This window comes from Zalophus californianus, chromosome 8 (genome assembly GCF_009762305.2).
Source record: "Zalophus californianus isolate mZalCal1 chromosome 8, mZalCal1.pri.v2, whole genome shotgun sequence".
Taxonomy (NCBI): Eukaryota; Metazoa; Chordata; class Mammalia; order Carnivora; family Otariidae; genus Zalophus; species Zalophus californianus.
The window spans coordinates 82,029,215-82,052,705 of record NC_045602.1 but is presented as its reverse complement, the minus strand read 5'-3'; the positions used below and the strand labels follow the sequence as shown (position 1 = coordinate 82,052,705).

The 23,491-nt window shown below is 42.7% G+C and overlaps 1 protein-coding gene across 1 annotated transcript in view; it reads right to left on the bottom strand.

Moving 5' to 3' along the window:
• The window catches only part of SLC9A2 (solute carrier family 9 member A2), a 100,319-nt gene that overhangs the window by 26,969 nt on the left and 49,859 nt on the right, over positions 1-23,491 (bottom strand). The window contains exons 4-5 of the mRNA XM_027622163.2: positions 11,284-11,501; positions 10,688-10,890 (exon numbers count right to left, since the gene is read on the bottom strand). Coding sequence (XP_027477964.1) covers positions 10,688-10,890; positions 11,284-11,501 — 421 coding nt within the window. The remainder of the gene's footprint in view (positions 1-10,687; positions 10,891-11,283; positions 11,502-23,491) is intronic.

Below are 23,491 nucleotides of genomic sequence, written 5' to 3'. Positions count from 1 at the left end.
TATTCTTCTGAGCTTTGATAACCAACCAAAGATATCCTCCTCTCAAGATTTAATACACTACATGTAACACTTTATTAATTTTTCCTCCTCTCCAATAACTGGCACATTTTCATAGGGCCATGACCCAATACATGCTACTAGAAACCAAACAATGGACAAAGTTCAAGAAATTGCAAACTAATTCTAAGTAATTCTAAGAAATAGAGAAAGAAATACCAAGAAACAATGAAGTATTATCCAAATCAGAGGAATCACCTCCTTGCATTATCCATAGAAGACTTTTCAATAATTCTTATATTCATTAATTTATTAAAACCATTTTAATGGTACTTCTGCTAGATACATGTTAGGGTCTTGGCATTTGGGATACAAAGATAAATAGTTAAGGCACTCAGTTCTAGGCCTTTGTAGTTTTATAGGGAGAAGGGTATGCCAAAAATAGTTGTAGAGTAGGCAAAAGGAAGGATAAGAGAGACACAGGAAGCCAGTCCAGAAAGGCCTCATAGAGAGGGAACAGTGAATAGTAGTCTTAAAAGATGTTGGAAGCATATCATAGCGGGGACCAACCACGAGCAAAGAATCAGCAGTGAGAAAGAGTACAGAGGGGTTTGGTCATGTTTGTGAACTTGAAAAGTGGAGAGAACCATAAGCTATTTAGCAACCTAAGAAGAGAAGAAAAATTTCCTTAACACGATAAAAAAGACATCTGCCAGAAATCTATAGTGAACAGCTGACTTAATAATTAAACATTAAAAGCCTTTCCATTAGAACTAGAAATAACACAAGGATACTCTTTATCTGCTATTTGACACAGTTCTGCATGTCCCAGTAAATTAAATAAGAAAACAAAGAGGTAGAAGTATAGATACTAAAAATGAAATAACAAGATTTTTGTTGCTCATGCCTGATCTAGTTTTTGTCCTAAAATATCTAAGACAATCTCTTTTCATTTAAAAATACCAAGAAAGTTTAATAATTTGATTACACATATCAACATATACAAATCCGTCCCATATGCTAATTTTAAAAAAGAAACAGAATAAGCACCTACATGAGAGAGAACATATATATGTAAGTGTGTACTCATATATAATAATATATAAAATATATATAGTATACTATACAGACACTAACTATATACACTTATATAATCCATCCATGTATATATATAATATACAATCCTATCATGAAATGCATAAAATCTTCACAAAATAACTATAAAACTTAGTAAAAGGATATTCAAAAGATCTGGGTTTTAAAAAGACACTTCCTAGATGGGATTACATAACAATATTATGTTGACAATTTTATCTCAGTGCATGCAATTCTGATACCTATTCCAAAAGGATTTTTATTAACAGAACTTGAGAAGTCAGCTCTAAATTAGTCGGGGGCAGTAAAGGTAACCAGGTAAATTTAGAAAAATAAGAATGATAGGAGAACTTAGATATCAAGACAAACAATCAGCTAATATACTTAAAATTATGAGATACTAGCACTAAAATAGGCCAAGTGAGGAGGGGGTGAGAACATGGGGTCAAGGAAGATCCCCAAGATTCCTGCATGGTAGGCAGGTGGCTGGCCCTTCTTGGCATGGGGAACACATGCATGGGGGCGGTAAGTATCCACTTCGGATGGGTACATAGAGCTATGTTCCCTGTCATGCATTTGATTTCGTCTCGCCTTTCTGCATGTCTTTATTTGAGAATGCTTTTGATAATATAAACTGTGACACACACACACACACACACACACACACACACACTTTTTAAGGGAGGTCATTCACTGTGTTCCATCAATCCAGCTTCGGGCATTTTTAAGCTTAACTTTAACTTTCTGGAGTGTAAACTGATTTTGACCAAATTTAGTAGAAGACACACCTTACGTCCTATTTGCTTTTCAGTCTGTCACTTTGAAATAACACAGGAGGTAACAGACAGTTTTCCAGTCAACACGTATCCTGTCATTTTTAACTTATGTAAATGAAAATGGGTATAAACATGGTTTAAGGAGTTGGGTGATTCCACTGAACTCTAGATTCCATGAAGCCACTGATTTAATAACCACTCCAGAAAAAAAAAAATCAACAAAACCAATGCAATTTTGTAACTATATAACGTGTTCTAAGGACGCTAACTGTTGTTTTGCATGCTTTTTTCCTATCAGTATCCACTTAGGAAAAAAAATAAGTGAGGGCCCAACAGTTGTAGATACGGGACATAAAAATAAAGACAGGACACAGGCCCCAATCTGGATGTTGACTCCTTCCACTGGACAGATAATCTAGAAGTTAGTGCACTGTCACAAATAAAACAAAACTGATCAACTACAGGAAGCAAGTGTGGCCTGGTACCTAGGGTAACTCCAGCTTCTAAAAATACAACACATTGTAGTTTATAATTAATAAAATTTATAGGTTATATGCAACAGATCACAGACACTGTCTGAACAACCTCTACTTAAACAGCTCCTTTCAGAGTCTCCTATTTGCTCTTTGAAGTATTTGCAGTTGTCATGTCATGTCAACAGGAATGATCTGATAGGTTCCTCTCCCTCCCTTCTTCCTTCCTTCCTCAATCCATCTATTTTGGAGGCAGAGTACCTGGCATGTGTGAACGTCATATTAAGTTCCCCAGGCTGGATGCTATCCTCTGGGAGCCCTGGGTCTTGGGTTGGGAGAAATAAAGGAAAAACACAAAAACAACAGCTAACCTTTGAGAAGGCACCTTATTTTAACCACATTGGAAAATTTCCTTTTTTTTTAAATTTTGTTTATTTTTTTGAGAGAGACAGAGAGAGAGCACAAGAGGGGAGAGGGTCAGAGGGAGAAGCAGACTCCCTGCTGAGCAGGGAGCCCGATGCGGGGCTCGATCCCAGGACCCTGAGATCATGACCTGAGCCGACGGCAGTTGCTTAACCAACTGAGCCACCCAGGTGCCCTGACATTGGAAAATTTCCAGTTCGGGTCACCTGCGAAGCAACCTTTGATAAGCCTGAGAAAACAGCTTGTTACCATCCATGTAGGTTAAAACAATAAAGTAACACCTTGGTTTTCCATCAAACCACCGAAAACCATATTTGCAAAGGACAAGTGACAGGTTCCCCCATTCATTCGGCTTTGGCACAATACACACAACACCTCAGGGCCAGACCTGATGGAAGGGAATCATTTAACTGCAGGCACGACCAGGCAGCCAGCCCGGTGAGCTCTGTTTTTTCCACCCTGTGCCACCTCTATCTCCACCTGCCCGCTTCTGCAGACACAAAAAAGAACGGCTGTCTGATGAAGTAATAAGCATTGTTTGGTTTGAGCTTTTGGAAGAAAATGATTTCTTGTTTTTTGTTTTTTATTTAATTAAATTTTGGGAAAAAAAAAAAAAGGTGGGAGGAACTGCCTTACATTTCTCTGCTCATCTAGTAGACAATGTCCAGAAAAACAAAGAAACTCTCTAACAACAACAACAACAAGTCACTATCATTGCTCTGCTACCCCGTATCCTCTGTAAGGCCTTGCTCACATTACGAACTTCATTATAGAGACCATAAGCCCGGCTGAACAGGTGGTATTTATCTTTGAATGGGATAAGTGGGCAAGAACCATGAAAGTGTTCTCGGGGGGTGCTCACGCTCTTCACGCCACAGTCTCCCGTCCTCTGTGTATCTTTCTTTCCGGACTTAACCACACTGCACAGTAACTGGCTGTCAGACGTCTGTCTCTTCCCCTGAATCATGTCTTTCTCTTTCCTGTGCCATCAGTGTCTCTCTCTGCCGTCAACCAGCATTTAGGCATGCTACTATGGCTCCCATCTTTGCAACACACAAACAAAAGCCCTCCTCTGGCTCACATTCTCCTCTTGCGGCCACTACTTTCTTCTCCCAGACCTCAGCAGACTTGCCTTCTATCTCCCGTCTGTCTCCAATCTCTCTTTAGCCTTCTCCCTGGAATCCAATTGATGGGAGTTTCCTCACCATCTGACCCCAGCACTCTTGTGAAGATGTCCACTCATCACGGACTTGCTCCATCCAATAGTCCACTCTTTGTTCCCACCTTGCCTGACCATGCACCCCATTTGTCACAGTTGCTAGAACCCTCTCCTTCCTCAACACTTTCTTCACTTGTGTGGATGAGCCCCTCTTGATGTTTCTCCCATTTTACTATTCACCTTTTTCATTCTCCTCGACTGGTTCATGAATGTTCTCTTGACTTCTCAATATTGGTATTCTCAATATTGGTATGCCTCCTTATCTATTCTCTCCCTATGCTCGCTCCTGAGTTGTTTCTTCCAGACTCATGTTTTACAAACCATCTATATACCAATGAGTCTCAAATTCCTATTTCCCACTCTGGCTTCTCCCATAAATTCTAGACCCACACATACAATTGCCTAGTCAATATCTCTATTTGGATGTCTAATAGGCAATAGGCACATCCAAGATATATGTGTCCAAAACCAAACACCTGATTCCCCACCCTTCAAACCCAATACTCCACCGATATTAAATTAAAGACCACCTTCTTTTACCTAGTTGCTCAGTCACAAACCCTTGCAACTATCTTTGTGTTTCCTCCTACATCCTAAATTACTCACCTACATTTTTTATCTTAAAAAGTCCTGATCATCTTGCTCATTTTATTGTAGGACCAGAATGAATTTTTGTTAGTTCCACAGAATTCCACTTAGTAATGGTATATGCTATATGCTAATTAAATATAGGAATGTATCATTGTTACACTATATACGTATCTTAAACGCGACCATTCGTTTAACAAATGAAAGCACGATGTCTATAAAATAGTTGGCATCATTGCCCCAGTTTGACAGGCTAAGTCAGCAGAGGTATTTTTTTTATTTTTATTTTTTATTGGGAGGAGGGGCAGAGGGAGAGAGGGAGAATCTTAAGCAGGCTTCACACCTAGTGCAGAGCCCCACGTAGGGCTTGATCTCAGGACCCTGAGATCATGACCTGAGCTGAAATCAAGAGTCGGATGCTTAACTGAGTGAGCCACCCAGGTGCCCCCAGAGGTATCTGATTTTGGGGAAAGGCCAGCCCACCCTGGGTCCTGAGTATCCCACACACTCTTGCAGGGGCTGCCCATAATGCAGGGCTTCAACTGCCTTTACCCAGGCCATTGTTCAGGGTTGCATTTGCAACAAGCAATACTGAGAGATGAGGTAATGTCACCCTCAAGACAAAGAGTGATAGATCCTCCAGCTCGGTGCCTGTCTCCTGTAATGCGACCCACCACATGTGTGGACATCCATCCTGGGCCCTCTGTGGGGGGACCTGGGGTGTGGAACACTGGCCCAAACCCATGCGAAGCTCTGGCTACTGCTTTGGCCATGAGTAATAAGCCCTTGGTCTATGATGCAGGAGTCAGGTGTCCTCTGCAAGCATCCATGGAAATTTTACAGGCAAGTTAAACTTGTTAACTTGCAAATAGGGTAAAATCCCAGATGCTTCACAGTTCTAGACAATGACTTACAACAGACACAACATGGATCTGTGGTGGAGGCAGAAAGAGACTGTCCTCTTTTGAATTCCAGTCAGCCTTGCTACCTGATGGGCTTCTAGATAACCACCGATGGACTGCCAGAATTCGGAGGATCTGCTATCTGATCACAGGGATTTATTAAATAATAACCAGATTGTTCGTTGTTCTGCAATCATTTTTCTTTTCAAAGAAAAGAAATGTACATCAAAGGGCATTGTTTTTCTTTCTTCTACAGCCATTTTACTTTATGTTATAATTAAAACATAGCAAATCATCAAGTTAAATCATCAAGTACTATGTTTACATACAAATTTCTTCTCTACTGCCTGGGAGGGAGGTACCATTATCCAGAGGCTGTTCTAGACAATAACTATCAGAATATCAACCAGAAGCTTAACCCAGGACAGCCTGACTCCAACATCTGTGCTTTCTACTACTAGACTCTACCTCCTCCCCAATCTCAAATATAATTTTAAAGTGAGACAGCTTATATTTTATGTAGTATTACCAATCTTATCTAAAAGAAAATGAATTCACACGAGCAAGGAATCAGAATTGTTTACTCATTCAATATTCCACAAGCAAGACTGTATTCTGGTAACATGTTAATATGCTTCATCAAGAGGCTACTTTCCTAATTATCAGCCTGATTCAAGGAACGTTAAAATTCTCATTATAAGTCTAGGTGTCAGAAAATAAACCGTATGTCACATGGAATTCTATTTTAGAAGATAGTGCTAACTCAACAGTATTAGGGATGGAAGAGCTCATCATACAAGAAATACTGAAATAAGGGGGAAAGACACTTAGAAGTTTAATGATAGATCCATCAACATAAAAGTTGTCAGTTGAAAAAGAATGCATAGCCCTCAATCAGAAGGCAAACTATTATGCATAGATTATCATTAATTATTTCTACTGTGTTTATAACCCATTAAGTATTTTCTTTCAGGCTTCTTTCCCTGAGTTCCTTAATTATTGATGTACTCTGGAAAAAAAGGTCCTTTCTGAAGGGAGTGTGTGTGTGTTTGTGTGGGTGGGAACCTGTGTGTTCATAACCCAGAATCACTTAAGAGCCAGGTCATTAGTCTCCAATCTGTGCACACAAAAGGGTGGGCCAGACAACAGTGGCAGGAAGATTACAGTATGGATGGAACTACAGAAATTCCTCTTCCCCATGGACATCAGAGAGAGCTTCACCAGGTTAGTCTTAAACCTAATCGGAGGAGAAGACTGCTCGTGATGTAGGCTTATAGACTCCAAATACTGACCCCCCCCCCAAAACTCTGAAAGGTAAATTTGATATGCTTACAATACCAAATATAGCCAATAAATCTAGACTATTCTGTCTGTGGCCTCTGATTTTTTCCATTTGTCACATCAAAAATTCTGTTAAATATTGCTATACATGCTATTCATTCAAAGTGGGTGTGTAGGCTTTGAAGATGGGGAATCTAAATTTCACCTGTATCTTTTGGTTGATTTACAATTCCCAAAGGCCAAGATATAGGAGTATAATAACAAGACTCTATATTAATCACCTATGTCCACATTTACATTGAATAGTAGTATACCTTTCCGCAATACTTTCCTTTTTCCTATGTATGCTATGTTTGTTCTGATTGTAGAAATGTCATTTTATGTCTGTTGAATCTCCTAACTAAAAAATTTGAGCTTGTCTTTTGTATGTGCTCTCCTGAATTACATCTTCCTATTTTGTCATTTTTTAATTGGATTTTACAAATGCACGGGTCCATGATGTTGGGGGAGGGGGCCGCTTCTACACTGTAGATATCTGAGAAACACTTGTGTGGGTAACAGCAGCTGATACAGTCATCTCCAAATGACCCAGTTCCTAGTTACACTAGACTGACATGGTTCTATTTTTGTATTTGACACCTTAAGTTCTGCGAGCACGGAGGAGTCCAGAACACTGACTAAGCCTTGGCAGGGCTCGCGGGTTGTGCTAAAGGACAGGGCAGCTGGCCTAGGAGAGGCGGTGAGTCACGCACCCCTGCCTGACTTTTCCCCTCAAGCCTGCTGCCCTAGGAGTCTCCTGAGAGATTAAAAGGCTCAGGGCAAAATGGATTCAATGCACAATTTTGCCTCCAGTAAAATGTGGGAGTAGCAAATTGGATGACTTTTTACAAGGATCCTATAAACACTTTAATAAAAAGATAAAGACGGGTGCCTCGGTGGCTCAGTTGGTTAAGCAACTGCCTTCGGCTCAGGTCATGATCCTGGAGTCCCGGGATCGAGTCCCGCATCGGGCTCCCTGCTCAGCGGGGAGTCTGCTTCTCCCTCTGACCCTCTTCCCTCTTGTGCTATCTCTCATTCTCTCTCTCTCAAATAAAATCTTTGAAGAAAACCAAAATAATAAATTAAAAAAATAAATAAAAAGATAAAGACAAGAGCATTTACTTCTCCTCTACACCCAGGTGTCTCCCTGAGTTTAAGAAGGACATGGGATATTTGAACCAAAACTAGCATGTACTACTATAACTGAAACTGTTCCTAACCACGACCTGGTCAATAATGTCTTCTGAGTGAAGCCAACGGAGCTCAGTAAGTCTGAGCTCATCCGTGGGTCAGAGTCCTAGGCCCCAGTTCAGCTTCTGTCACTCACTCACGTGGGCCCTTGGGTCTGTCTCCTTTCTGTCTTTCAGCCTCATGGGGCTCATTCTCAAAGGTCTGTTGTGAGGAATGAAATGCGATAATACATATGGAAAAGGCCTTGTCTGAGTGCCTGGCACAAGAAAGCCATCACTGATGGGTACCAGAAGTAGGAAGGTGCTGGTGACAAAGACAATAACAGGAAGTGGCCACTTCTTGATTTAGGACAGGGGCTCCCGAGGCATTCTTCTCCAGGATTCCTCACATAGGACAACCCACTGTCGCCAGCCCTGGGAGGTGTGAATGGATGAAGGATGAACTGCTTTTTGGGGATGTGATCAGTGGAAGGAGGAGGGGCACAGTGAGTTACAATACTGAACTCTTACTATGCACTTCATTTAGAGTTAACATTAAACTGGTTCCCGTTTCACATTTTACTATCTGTGTAGACTTGGGAGAGGCACTGACGCATAGGCTCATTGCCTCAGTGTCCTCATCTGTAATATGGGAATAATAACAGTGACTCCTAGAGTTCTGTGCCACAGAATTTTTACGAGGAATAAATGTGATAATATAAAGAGAGCTTAGATCTGAGTCAGGCACCTAGAAAGCATTCTGTGATGAACTGTTAATTTTTTTTTTTCAAGTACCTCCTAAAGGGGTGCCTGGGCTGGGCAGTCAGTTAAGCACCCGACTCTTGGTTTTGTTCGGCTCAGGTTGTGATCTCAGGGTCCTGAGATGGAGCCCCGCCTCTGGCTCTGCACTCAGTGCGGAGTTTGCTGGTCCTTCTCTCTCCTTCTCTGTACCTCCCCCCACCCCTGCATGTCTCTCTCTCTCTCCCTCTAATAAATAAATAAATCTTTAAAACAAAGAATAAATAAAAAGTACCTCTTAAAAGTAAATAAAATAAAAATAAATAAATAAAAACTACCTCCTGGTTTTTTCCCCTTTGTCATTATCACTTGCCCTCAGGCTCCCTGGCTGCCTTCCTCTTCTCCCCAGTGTCTTCAGGTTGGCTGCCCTAGAAACCAGTTCCTGGTTCTGTGTACTGGCTTCTTTGATATATATTCACTCCCTTGACCATCCTGTCCAGTTTCAGTGCTTCAAACACCAGCTCTCAGCTGCCTCCTGAACTCCAGACCCAGTACCCTGCCGCCTACTCATCCCCCTGCTTGTAGGTCTAATCGGCTCCCCTAAGCGGGCACGCTTGTAACCGAGTCCCATCCCTTCACCCACCCCCTTCGCTTCTCACGTGAGAGGAAGTCTGTCCTCCCAGCCGCTCGGACCAGAAGCCCTGGAGTCCTCAGGGATGGCTCCTTCCCTCACATCCACGTCTAACCCACTGGGGATCCACTTTCATGATGGAGTCGAGGATCTCATTCCTTCTCGGCACCGGTCCGCGTGGTGACTACACTGGTCTCTGCACCACATTTCCCACATCTGTTCCCTTAGCAAACTATTCTTCAGTGTCCAGGGTGATTCTTTTACAAAGTAAGTCAAAAACACATCAGGCTTCTGCACAGAATCCAAAGGCTTCCATTCCACTTGGAGAAGAGTCAGCCCCTACATGGGCCTGCGTGGCCTCATCCTATCTAGGACCCCAGGGTCCGCCACACTGTGTTCATCCCCATCCCTCCAGCCACACTGGCCAGGAACATACTGCCTGCATACCTTTGGTCCTATCAGCCTGGAATGTTCTTTGGCTTAGCTAATTCCTTCACTATCCCCCACAAGCCTTTACTCAAATGTCATTTTTTTCACTGTTGCCTTTCATGACAATTCTATTTAGAACTGCAACTCCCCCTCACTCACTATTCTGCTTCTTGATACACAGCACCTTTCACCTTCTTATATACTCTGTAATTTACTCACTTAGCACATCTAGTGTCTAGTACCCGCCATCCCCTCTGGGATGTAAGTTCACTAGGATGGGGATATTTCTGCATTTTGTTCACTCATGGATCCTAAGCCCCTAGAGCACTGCCTGGCACATAGCAGGAGTCTAATACATATTTACTAAATGAGTATCTGCAAAATATAATCTCCTAAGGGCTGGCTTAGTAACTTAAAGAGACTGATTGGCAAAGTCAGGATCTTGACACAGGCCTGTGTTCTTCCTACCACACTTTTCTGCCTCCCGATACTAAGCATGTGTTCACACATCCCAGCATTTCAAGGAACACACTGCTATGCAGTCAACTAATGTCACATTGCTGTTGGAAGGTCGTCACACAAGTAGCATTTAACGAGTACATTTCCTAGGTCAGAGAGTTAGACAAATGACAAGGATTAGCGAGCTCAGTTTATAAGTTTCCAGTAGTAAGCTTAGATCACTAAGCTGAGTTTCCTTAAATAAGAATGCCTGCGTGTGGGCCAAGTGACCAAATTGGATTCTCTTAGGCCCCTGCACAATCAGGTGACACCAGGAAGCAGCATTTTTCCTAACATCATAATTACCAAAGGCGCAACACACCTTCACCACTTGGCCTCTTGTGGAAGGCACGCGTTATGATAGCCTGAAAGATCTTGTCTCCTCCTGGTAACCAGAGAGACTCTGCCGGGAGAGAGAAGCTTACTCACCAGGATGAAGACAGTAAAGAATATGACAACAATGGCAGCTGTAATGAACAGCTTTTTCCGGGGAAACACAGCAGCAGGTAGGAGAAACACAAGTGCAAAGCAGATGGCACCTCGGAGCCCTCCATAGGCAATGATGAACTGATCCTTAAAGGTCAGGGGAATCGTCCGGAACCAGTTAATGACCTGAGTCAGGACAAAGACACCTGAGAACGAAAAGCAAAACCAAAGAAAACAGACTGTGTGAGGCCGGAACATGAAACTAGAAGGAAGACTCATTCTCGGTGCTTCTGTGACAGGGCAAAGTGTCTAATAAGCCCCACAGTCTTTCCCCTTTTCCTCTGCTCTTGGGCATTCATTGTTCGGGGATAACGGGTGAAAATGTGAACTCAGGGAGGCCAAGAGACGTCAGTGTGACTTACAGCAAAGTCATGAAGGTACCTGGGGATGAACGGAATCCATGAGGAATGGGGGAGGGAGGGAGAGGGAGAAGCAGATGAAGCAGATGAAGCAGCAGCAGCCGAGGGGAGGGATGGGAAGCAGCAAGCCCCATTCTTCTAGTGAGTGCGAATATTCCTTCAGGAAACAAGCACCATTACCCAGCGCTCGCCAGATCAGACAGAAGGCAAGAGTGAAGCACACGAAGGCCCAGTTCCACTCATGGTTCTTCCCGACGGTGGACACGCCCATGAAGATGAAGATCAGGGTCTCACTGACGCTGCTCAGCATCTTCATGAAATACTTGATGGTGGTGTACGACTTCTGAGATACGTTTTCTTCCACATACTTATTCATAGTCATTGCACAAGCAGTGATTCTGCAAGGAAAGATATAGCTTGACAATGATCCTAATCAGAATAGAAGAGTCAGCACTTAAGAGCTAAGTGATGGCTCTACCCTTCTTCCCAACACTGTAACATTATTGATTGATTTGTATAAGTGAATGTGATTTGCATCATTGGACCCCACTATCTCCGGAGGTCTTCATCAATACCTATGGCTTGAACTTCTCGGCTCTGCCCAGCTTTGTAGTCTATGGGCATCAGCACCTGTCAGCATCACAAATAGAACAGGTCCACAATATATTCAAAACCCGCTATCTTCCTATAAAACCAGTTTTGTTTTCTCTATCACTCTAGTGCCTGAAACGCTAAGGTATTGCCGACAATGCTAAACTTGAAATTGTAGTCTCATTGGCCTTCTCTTCCTGCCACACCTCCTCCATGCCCCCCACTCCACCATCTCATTGGTCACCAACTGTTTTCAACCCCTCATCCTGGGTATCTCTTGGACCTACTTACTCCTTCTTTATCCTAACACCTTAGTTTCCACTTCTGGAAAATTCACAAAGTATTTATAGGCTTTGAGATCACCTAAAGAACAGAAACCCCTTTCCTGTTTCCCCCAGAATCTCATCCTGGGTATCTCTTGGACCTACTTACTCCTTCTTTATCCTAACGCCTTAGTTTCCACTTCTGGAAAATTCACAAAGTATTTATAGGCTTTGAGATCACCTAAAGAACAGAAACCCCTTTCCTGTTTCCCCCAGAATCTCATCCTGGGTATCTCTTGGACCTACTTACTCCTTCTTTATCCTAACGCCTTAGTTTCCACTTCTGGAAAATTCACAAAGTATTTATAGGCTTTGAGATCACCTAAAGAACAGAAACCCCTTTCCTGTTTCCCCCAGAATCTTCAAAACTCTGGGACCACAGAGCTCTGGTTTCCCCTCCAACGATATCTATTTTAATAGAGCACCTGCGCACACTCTAGTAAGGGAAGGGCTCTAGGGTCAAGTCCATGCTCCTAAGCTGGACAGCTGAAGCTCTTTACACTCTTCACTCAGTGGACAGATCCAGTTTCACCTCCCATCCCCTCTCCACCCAGTATACACCATATGCCTCGACGGTCTGTAATTTCCCCAACATGCCCTGCTCTTTGCTATCTTCTCGCCTTACTGTGTGCAAAAGCTCCTCTCTGTCTGAAATGTTACCCCTGCCCATCTCAAATGCCCCCTCAGAGGGAAATTCAGTATGAACTGGGTGACAGCTCATCCTAGGTTCCATCTAAAGAGACACCAATACTAGACATCAGCTGTAGCAACATTTTTCTAGATATGTCTCCTGAGGCAAGGGAAATAAAAGCAAAAAAAAAAAAAAAACACAAAAAACTATTGGGACTTCATCAAAATAAGAAGTCTCTGCACAGTGAAGAAAGCAATCAACAAACCAAAGGACAACCTACTGAATGGGAAAAGATATTTGCAAACGACATATCCAATAAAGGGTTAGTATCCAAAATATATAAAGGACTTATACAACTCAAAACCCAAAAAACAAATAATCCAATTAAAAAATGCGCACAAGACAGGAACAGACATTTCTCCAAAGATGACATACAGATGGCCAATAGGCACATGAAAAGATGCTCAACATGACTGATCATCAGGGAAATGCAAATCAAAACCACAAGGAGATACCACCTCACACCTGTCAGAACGGCTAAAACCCAAAGCGTAAGAAACAACAAATGTTGGTGAGGATGTGGAGAAAGGGGAACCCTCGTGTACTGTTGGTGGGAATGCAAACTGGTGCAGCCACCATGGAAAACAGTATGGAGGTTCCTCAAAAAGTTAAAACTAGAACTACCCTAATGATCCAGGAATCACACTAATGGGTATTTACCCAAAAAAATACAAAAACACTAATTCAAAGGGAGACATGCACCCCTATGTTTATAGCAGCATTATTTACAATAGCCAAACTATAGAAGCAGCCCAAGTGTCCATCTATACACGAATGGGTAAAGAAGATATGGTATATACATAAAATAGAATATTATTCAGCCATAAAAAGGAACAAAATCTTGCCATTTGCAATGACATGGACTGAGCTAGAGAGTATAATGCTAAGCGAAATAAGTCAGTCAGAGAAAGATAAATACCATATAATTTCACTCATATGTGGAATTTAAGAAACAAATAAGCAAAGGAAAAGAGAGAGAGAGAGAGAGAGAGATAAACCAAGAAACAGACACTTAACTATAGAGAACAAACTGGTGGTTACCAGAGGGGAGGTGGGTGGGCGGATGGGGGAAATAGGGGATGAGCATTAAAGAGTATACTTATCATGATGATAAAAAAATACAGAGACATGGATACTAGAAAGCACCAAAGGACTCCATTATCAGAAGGCATTCTAGAATGAAGACAAAATTTGAGTGAGCTGTCTGCCTTGCACTGAGTGATCACCATGCCATAAGCCAACCACTGGTCATGATCTGTGAAGTTTTCCACATTCTCCTAACTTCAGAGCTACAATGACCCTAAAGGCACCTCGCCACCAACAACTGCATGGAGTCCTCCTTACCCTGAGAAGATTTCTGCTATTTTAGGAAAATCCTCCTACTTCAAGCACACGGATAGGCAGAAGAACACAAACCTAAGGGCTCTCTGAGTGAAGACCTAAACGGGTAATCATGAACACATTTCACTGCAAGAAAAAGACCCGTTTCTTACACACACAGAACATGTCTATTTATTTGTGTGCCCCTATTAAAAGAAAACAGAGAACCTGCCAGGTCAGGAACCGTGCATTTAGCTACAATGTCACCGGCCCCAGAATGAGTGGGTACTTCTTTGAAATTTATATGAGGGAGGAGTGCATAATTCACGTGGTTCCCAAAAGAGTGCCTTATTAAATAAGCTAATAAAATTCAGCAAACACAAACACATGGCAAGGCCTTTGAATAGCTTAGGGCTTATATAGTAACAGTCAACCTTTATAGCACCCCTGCTCTGTGCCAGGTACTATGTAAGCACCCTGTGTGGATTATGTCAGTTCACCTCATTACAAACCTCTCAACAAGTTCTGTTAGCATTCCCATTTTACAGATGAGAGAACAAAGGCAGACACAGGCCCACTTACTCAAGAGGACACTGCTCATAAATGGTGGTGCCAGGAGTTTTACTCAAGCAGTCTGAGTCAAAGCTGGCACTGTTGAGGATGGAAGCCTTGCTCTGTCCAAGCTCTCAGCGAGCCCAGTCACCTTGGATGGGGAAGAGGTCTCACGGCCCTGTCAAGCCCTTGCTCATCCTTTCTCAAGTACAAGCCTGTTTGTATTAGCTTCCAGTGGCTCAGTAAGAAATTAGCCAGAACTTAGTGACAACACACAGATTCATCATCTTACGCTTCCAGAGTTCAGCAGTCTAAAACCACTTTCACTGGGCTAAAATCAAGGTGCTGATAAGGCTGTGTGCCTTCTGGAAGCTTTAAGGGAGATCTTCCTCACTTTTTCTAGTCTGGAGGCTGCTTACGTGCCTTGGCTCATGAGCCTGTCATGCCAACCTCTGCCTCCTCGGCCATGTCTCCTTCTGATGGCTGATTTCCTCCTACTGTCCCCCCCTCAGTATCCCTGTGATTTTGTCCAGTGTCATCTCCCCATCTCCAGGCTCTAACTTAATCACACCTGCAAAGTCCCTTCTGCCATGTAAGGTAATATATTTGCAAGGAGGGTCTGGAGATGAGAATCTTTGGGGGCCGGTATTCAGCGGATCGCACCATTGTTGGCATTCACCTCCCTGGCATGGTGGCCACAACCAAGTGCATGTCTCCAGGTGATCGTGGCCAGAGTTGCTCAAGCGTGCTTGGCGACAGAAGCTAACAGATGCTCTGTCACGCTGGCTCGAATCATAGACTAGAACCTCCACCAGCAGGCGAGAGAGACTGAGGAGAACAGAATGGGAAGTGGCATCTGTCTGAGTAAGCCTACGTAGGGCATCTTGCCAGCCCCCACTGCAATAAAAACCATTTGTTAACTATAGTTCTGAACATCTTTGCCTTTCCTATTTTGGTTTAATTTCTCTTTAACCAGACTTCAAAAAGTAAGGTTTGCCCAGTATAAAATAATGAAGGCAAAAAGCCCAATTAAACTGATTACAAATCTAAAGCAAAATGTGTTTTATCAAAAAAAAGATATATACACAGCAACACAAACTAAGGAGACTTTCTTAAATGTTATCAAGCTAAAACTTTGTAACAAAAACAAATAATAATGGTCATATTACTTCCTGAAATTCTCTAATGCTATGCAAGAGGGACCTCTAAATGATATTATAAAGTATTTAAGCTTAGAGACAAATATAGAGAACAAACACCAAAGTACCCACTCCCCAGCTCTTTATAATCACTTTATTGTTTTTTAATAAATAAAACATCAGCTACAGAGTTGAAATCACTCCATTTTTCATATTACCCCTATTTCCCTCTTTCTCTCCCGGCAATGGATTATTTTTATCATTCAAAAAGTGATTTTTAAAAGGCTGGAGAATATTGTTTTTGTGAACGTGATAAACATTTCCCTCTAAGATCACGTTCCCGTCAGTCACTGGGAAAAAGGTAAACCATACAGGTAAAGAGTCATCTTCAGTTCACTATGTAAGCAATGTAATAAAATTTTATTCAGAAATTCTTGAAAAACATAGCTTTGGTGTAAGAATAAAAAAATAATAAATGAATTTTACATGAATGTCCACGGGATCAATTTCCATTGCTTTGTGTCCTTAACATGACACCAGCAGTGATGCTCACGTCTGCCAGACACTTCGCTGTAACTTAAAGCTATTTCCTACCAGCACAGGGAGACACTGGAGGGAGAATGGCCCCAGTGGGTACCAGAGGCCTCAGCATCTGGTAGTGCCCCGTTCAGGAAGCCTGGGCATGTCTATGACATTGATGCACTCTATGGGCTGGGGACAGATGTTCCAAATATCGGTTCTGGTCTGTCCCGTAGAGCTTAATGCAAAGGCCAGGAGGTGTTTTCATTGCAAAGAGGTTTTTTGTTGTGTATACTCTGATCTGAAGTCAAACCCCCTCACTGCAATAACATCACAAGGACACAAAACTACCAACTAGGGAGGCAAACACAATACAGTCTCCCAGAAGGAGAGAAACCTTCTCTCCCCTCTGCAAAGACCATCATCAAAAACAGATATTCTTGGCACCATAACATTGCTTCTTCTTCATTTTCCTAAAAGAAGTACAAGAAACTTATGAGGTAGGAATGGTGTTGGCTGGGGTCTGACTGTCCTCAGCCTCACTGGGTCTGAAGTGCCTGGCCAGGAGTGTCCTTGGGTACAAGGTCATGTCAAAGCATATCACAGTAGCACTGCACTTCCAGGAGAAGTGAGATTCCTTCCTCCATTAGCATGGACACCCATGGGGATTTCAGGCCTAAAATCCATGGCTTCTCATTCTGAACATCAATGCAATAAATAATATCCACATCAAAATAATAACCCAAAGAGACTCATTACATTTTAGAAAATTCTAGTTGATTTTTTTTTCTTTTTTAAAGGTTTATTTACCTGAGAGAGAGAGTGTGTGAGCGCACATGGGTGGGAGAGGCAAAGGGAGAGGGAGAGAGAATCTGAAAGCAGACTCAGCGCTGAGCACAGAGCCCAGTGCAGGGCTGGACCTCATGACCCTGAGATGATGACCTGAGCCAAAACCATGAGTCAGATGCTCAACCGTGCCACCCAGGCACCCCCCTAGTTGAACCTCTTAACTCTAAAAAGCCTTCAAATATTTTTGAACTATTGACCTTTAGCATTTGCAATATGACCTTCCTTTTTCAACCTAGGTCACTGAGTCATCCCCCTCTTCCCATGCACTTCTCTCTTTCCTAGTCTCCATATTTGGCTAACATGATTATGAAGAACAATTTAATATCAACCAACATTTTCTTAGCAACTACTTGGGGGAAGTTCTGTGCTGGGGTCTAGGAAGATAAAAGCAAGTAAGACACGGCTTTGACTTTCAAGGGTTCGAAGTCACAGAGAGAAAGGGTCCCAAAGATATCATCAGGAGAGAACAGTGCAAGTGTCATAAATGGGGTCGGGAGCACAGGGAAGGAAATCACCACGTCTGCCACAGAAGAGGGTCCATTTGAGCCACATCTCTATGGCCCAGTGAAGAGCTCAGAGAGCGGGAAGAAGTAAGCCAAGAAAAAGAAGTGGCCATGTGCAAAGGCTTGAAAGAAAGAAACAGGCTGGCATATTTGGGCAACGGGGAATGATTCTGGTAGCCAGAGAGGTGAGGGATGATAACATTAAGACACAAGGATGAAAGGAGTTAGGGGCCAGATAATAACAAATGACACTGCTGTGCATTGTGTTAAGGAGTTTCAACTTTATTTCATAGGCTGGAGGGAAAAAGTGAGAGATTATATCTTTGATCATATAATTAATGCCTACTTCCCCAACCCAACTGGTAGTTTCATGAGAAAAAAAAAAAAGTGTCATCAATGCTTAGCATAGTGTCCAGCAGGTCATTAACGTGTTTTGAATCAATGACTACATGGATGAATTGCTCATAGGGATGGTGGTGTGGTGTGGACAGATTCTGTTTTAGAAAGAGAACTCTGAAGGAAATATGGAGAACAGATTTGGAAGGACACGAACCTAGAAGCTGGACTCAATTCATTTCCTGCAGGGGTCTGTCATTTTGTTTGCAAAATCCATGGTAGCACCTACCTGGTCCATACAATAAATATTCCAAAATATGTCTGTGTTTTTACAGGTGTTACTTCCATTCTGTGGGGCCACATGGAGGTGAGGTATGTATAGAATTCACTGGTGCTTTCTGCTTTATTACCTTACCCTCACATTATGTTTTAACATAAATGTATGGTGATTATCGCCAATTTAGAGACCAAGAAGCTAAAGCCCTACAATTAGTGGTTTTTACAGTCACCAGCATACACCACTACATCATGCTAAATACAGCATACAAGAAATTCATGCCAGCTAATACGATCTCAACAGAGTCTTCTGGAGGAAAAACAGACTCTGTATTTAAATGATCTGTCATTTGACTATTTCTGAAGAGAAAAATTGCGACAAACACTTTTCTCTGTACTATTCCATGACTCCATCTTAGCAGTCCATGAAGCCATTCTTCCATGGATGTTCAGTTCCTTCTACCAGAATGTATGCTCTGAAAGAGCAGGGCTAGCACTTGTCCATGCTTACCGTGGTTGCCTGCATGTCACGGTACCAAGATGCATGGTCAAATAATACTGGCTGAGATTAGTTTAATGAAAGTCTAGAACCTTTCATTTAGATGGCTGTGATCTGTAGAATCAAACAGACCAGCATCAGTACTGAAGGCAGGTGGCAACAGCGGATTTCTGGTTGTGAAGATAAGAAATATATATCCTGTCTGTGTTTATGTACATATGGTGATACCATGCCTCAGTGAATTCAGTTTCTAAGTACAGGTGCTTTCGTTTTCTTTTTTTAAGGAGTGGTCAATTCTCTAATTTCCATTCCCAGGTTCGGAGACATTTTCTGTAATCTGAACGGCTTAGAATTTGAGTTAAACAGGTAAGAAGAATGTTGCAAAGCTCTTTTGCTCCCATTCTCTCTCTTCAGTGTGAACTGAAAAAGTATGGATCTAATTGTAGACAAATACAGTCCAAATAGTAGTTGCATATTCTCAATAAAGACTTTGCCAGATATGAAGGCATACTCCACCTGTCAGTGTCAAATATTCGCAATGACGAAGGACAATTACAAAGCTTTCTCTGTATTGATTAAAGCCAGGTCCTGTGGTGACTCAGGGTGAATTGCATGCTCTCAGAATAAAGTATTAACTCATGTGGGATAAATTAATTTTTCCAGGGCATGAATTTACCATATAATGGATTGCCTCTTCTAGGACACCTAACAACCAAGAAGAGAGGGAGTTTGACATATGAGAAAATGCGAGGAAAATTTGTTTTTGTTTTGTTTTTTTGAGAGAGCAAGAGCATAGGAGCTGGGTGGAAGTAGGGGCAGAGGGAGAGAGGGAATCTTAAAGAGCCTCCATGTCCAGCACAGAGCCCGACACTGGGCTTGATCTCATAACCCGACCCTGAGATCATGACCTGAGCCAAAATCAAGAGCTGGACGCTTAACCAACCGAGCCACCCAGGGCCCCCCAAGGTTTGTTTTTAAGAGAGGATCCAAGCATAAAAACTGAACCACCTTTCTTAAAATACCAAGAAAAGTAAACTTAAACTCTTATAAATGCCTGATTATTCATATAGTCTTGACCATTTCATGGATTTTCCACATCTTTTGTCTCTTCTCCTTATAGGCTTTCAACTCAATTCAACTAACGTTTATAGGTGATTCACTGACACTTAAAGCAGTCATGATTTTGTGGAGAACACATACAGAATCACAATTCACTGTCAATAGTGTGAGGACACACAAAGCATCAAGGGACCCACAGAGTCCACTGACTCCAGTGAGAGAGTGTTGGCAAAGGCCTTGTGTTTCTTTTGTGAAAGTACGGCTTTTCTGTAACCACTAGAAATCCTTGGAAAAATGCAAATGCCTGGGCCCCATCCCAGACCTACGGAATCAGAATCTCTGGCTGGGGCCTAGAGTTCTGTGTATGTAAACCATCTTTCCAGGTGATTCCTAAATACCTCCAAGGTTGAGGAAAGCAAGAGGAGTCATAGGCAGAGTGTTCAGGAGAGGAAGAATGAATGAGGGAAAAGAGCTGAAACTTGAATCATTTTGTTTACAATTTTACTGAAGTCTAAAAATAAGGGCCAAGGTGAGATGTGAGGGCTTAATTATACTTTGCCACCTATTTTCTCCTTCCCTTCTCCCAACTTCCATTACTTGGTTCTGGGAACAGGTTCCATCTTCTCTTGCCTGGACTAGTATGCAGGACTCCGCACACATTCTTTTCCTGGCAAGTCTCCACCTAGGCCCCTTCACCCCGTTGCTAGCAGCTCTTCCCTCTCCTGCTGCCCAGACAGCCATGCCCCAGCGCTGGGGGCTTCCAGCAAGCCTGAGGTCATGACCTCCAGCTGTTACCCCAGAGTGCTCTGGAAACACTCTCAGTTGGCTGGGTGATGGCATAAGAAAGCTTCGGAGGCACTCCAATCTTCACTGTGGAACAGAAACACGGTGGTGTCTCCTCTTTGCTCAAAGCTTCCAAAGTTCCCAACTGCCTACAGAACAACACAGGGCAGGGCTTACCAGCTACCACCTTTCTCGCCAGACTGAGGCTCGGTCCCCTGGAGGTAGCAGAGCTTTTCGCCTTCGAGCCCTCAGCCACACGCCACCCTCGACGCACAGCGCTCTTCTCTTCATCCCTGAAGCTTCAACTCAGCCTATCACCAGTCCAACCCTCACGCTACTCTACCGTGAAGTACTGAACTTCCCTCGCTAACCGGTAGTCCACACAGACTGCGAGGCAGGTGGCAAAGTAAATGTAACCTGACTGCCTTCTTCTGGTACTTCTCACGCTGCCGGGCTGCTCATGTGACAGAGTCCGAGCCAATCACAGTTCTTCAGATCCCTGAGCCAATCACAATCCTTCCTTTGAAATTTCTTTTGTCGAGGGGCGCCTGGGTGGCTCATTCAGTTGAGCGTCTGCCTTCCGTCCAGGTCATGATGCCAGCATCCTGGGATCGAGCCCCGCATCGGTCTCCCTGCTTGGCAGGAAGCCTGCTTCTCCCTCTCCCTCTGCCTGCCTGTCTGCCTGCTTGTGATCTCTCTCTCTGTGTCGGGTAAATAAATAAAATCTTAAAAAAAAAAAAAATTCTTTTGACGGGAGCTGGCAGAGTGGAACTCCCTGTATTCTTTAGTGACAAGAATAGAGATATAAAGCCCAGTCTGACTGTGACCCTTGTCTGATGTTTTAGAGATGGCTGTCCTATCAGAAAGAAGCCATCACACAGAGGAAGATGAGACACAGAGAAAGAGAGAGAGAGAGAGGTGGTTCCGGCCTGGGGTCCCACCACCGCAAGGCCAAATCTAACACCTGCCCTCATCAAGAATTCATTTCTATGAGCCAGCAATTCTGGTTTGACTTGGGTTTCACTGAGTAACCAATAATCTGGTTTGATTTGGGTTTCCCTTGCTCACACAGAGCCTCCCTCTACTGTCTGAGCGGGGCTCCTGCTTGCAAAGACCCCAGGTGACTCGACTTACCTGTAATAGCTGGGGATTAACTGTGAGGGTGCACGTGGGGAAAAGAATCTTGGCCACTTGGCCAGGTCCCCTGGGAACATCAAAAAAAAAAAAAAAAAAAAGGCCTGAGGTCTGATTGATGTAAGGGAAAAGAGGCAGCAGAGGGAGAAGGCATACTGAGAGAAAATACTACAGCACCCAGAGGAGCCACTCACAGCTTCCCTATGCCAAAGAAACCAACAGAGCAAGACTCTGGGTTCACAGCAGGCTAGCTTCCTCCCCCCACAGAGAACTGCTGAGAAGTAAACTAACGTTTTTAAAGCGAGGTAAAGGAGAAAGAGACTTTCCTCAGGTCACCTATCCTGTTCTTGAAAGAGCAAACCTTGACTCCCATAGCTGAACTCCCTGACGAAGGGAATGGCGCATTGACTTCTGCCGTGTGTCCAAAGGCTGCTGTCCCTCTCAGAAGCACTAGCTGGGCAGTACCTGTACGCATTCAGTTTTCTGACAAGATTTTCATTGAAACAAAAAAGGTAATTCTTTCTCAGCAATTACACAATATTGACATTTCTGATTTACAATCCTGTTGTTTACATTTTGGCCTATGTATTACTAGGAAATAATTTTAGCCTTTACTTATTACTGCAATTACTTATACCTGAAAGTCTGAAAGAAAATGCTACTTTAAATAGTAAGTTCAGGACTAAGAGTAACCTAGTGATGCAATGACATCATCATTTTTACATAAACCCACAAAGAATAGTTAAGAAACAGTCAAAAAGAGCAAAACAAGAGCAAAACCAGTATTATCCAGTTACTAATTATTATCCAGAACCTCCATTCTTCAAAGAGATCTCAGGGAAGGCGTTAATTCAGGAGCAAATTGTTCTAAAGTTTCATGTAATTTACATTTAGCAGGCAAACACCAAATTTGTTCCCTAGAATAAGAGTGCTTAACACAATGACACACCTAAGGAGACACCAAAGCCCTTCAGTGAGGCAGACCCCAAATTATATCGCTTTATTCATCTGTTCTTAAAAAGAAATCCATAAAATGCATTTCACAAAATGAAACACTCTTTTTTTGAGAGAGAGAGAAGAAAGAAAGAAAGAGGGAGAGGGAAGATGGGGGAGGGACGGAGGGAGAGGGAGAAAGTGAATCTTAAGCAGGCTCCACACCCAGCACAGAGCCCCATACGGGGCTCGATCTCAGGATCCTGAGATCATGACCTGAGCCAAAATCAAGAGCCAGATGCTTAACTGACTAAGCCACCCAGGCACCCCAAAATGAAGCTCTCTTATCGTGGCATTTATCACGTCAGCTCTTTTTCATTTTTATACTGTTTTCAGGAACTACTACAAAATATCCCATATGCTATTTCCTGCATTCTTACCATACCTGAAAATACCTAATTACCAACTGTGTAACTAAACCTATACGACTCATGAGGTTGAGAATTCATGGACTGTATGAATGATATTCCCCATACAGATGATTATGATCATGTTTTTAATGTTCTTTTACTTATAAGATGAGGCATGAAAATATATTATTTTGAACACTGAATAATTATAATTTCAGTCTGTGAAAAATACAAACTACCCAACCCCAGAGAATCTCTTTTAATGGACTTCGCTCATTCCTATAGCTATGAAAAGTTTGTATCAGGGAGAGTCCCGTCCCTCAGCTAGGTTTTGAAGAGTTTATATCAAAACCCCTAAATGTGGATCTTGAGTAATGTTTTGCCTTTGTTCCCAGTGGCTTCTGCCCCTCCCTTCAGTTATTCCTCTCTTGTTTTCTAACCTCCCCTACTCTCAAAGAAATGTTCCTTATA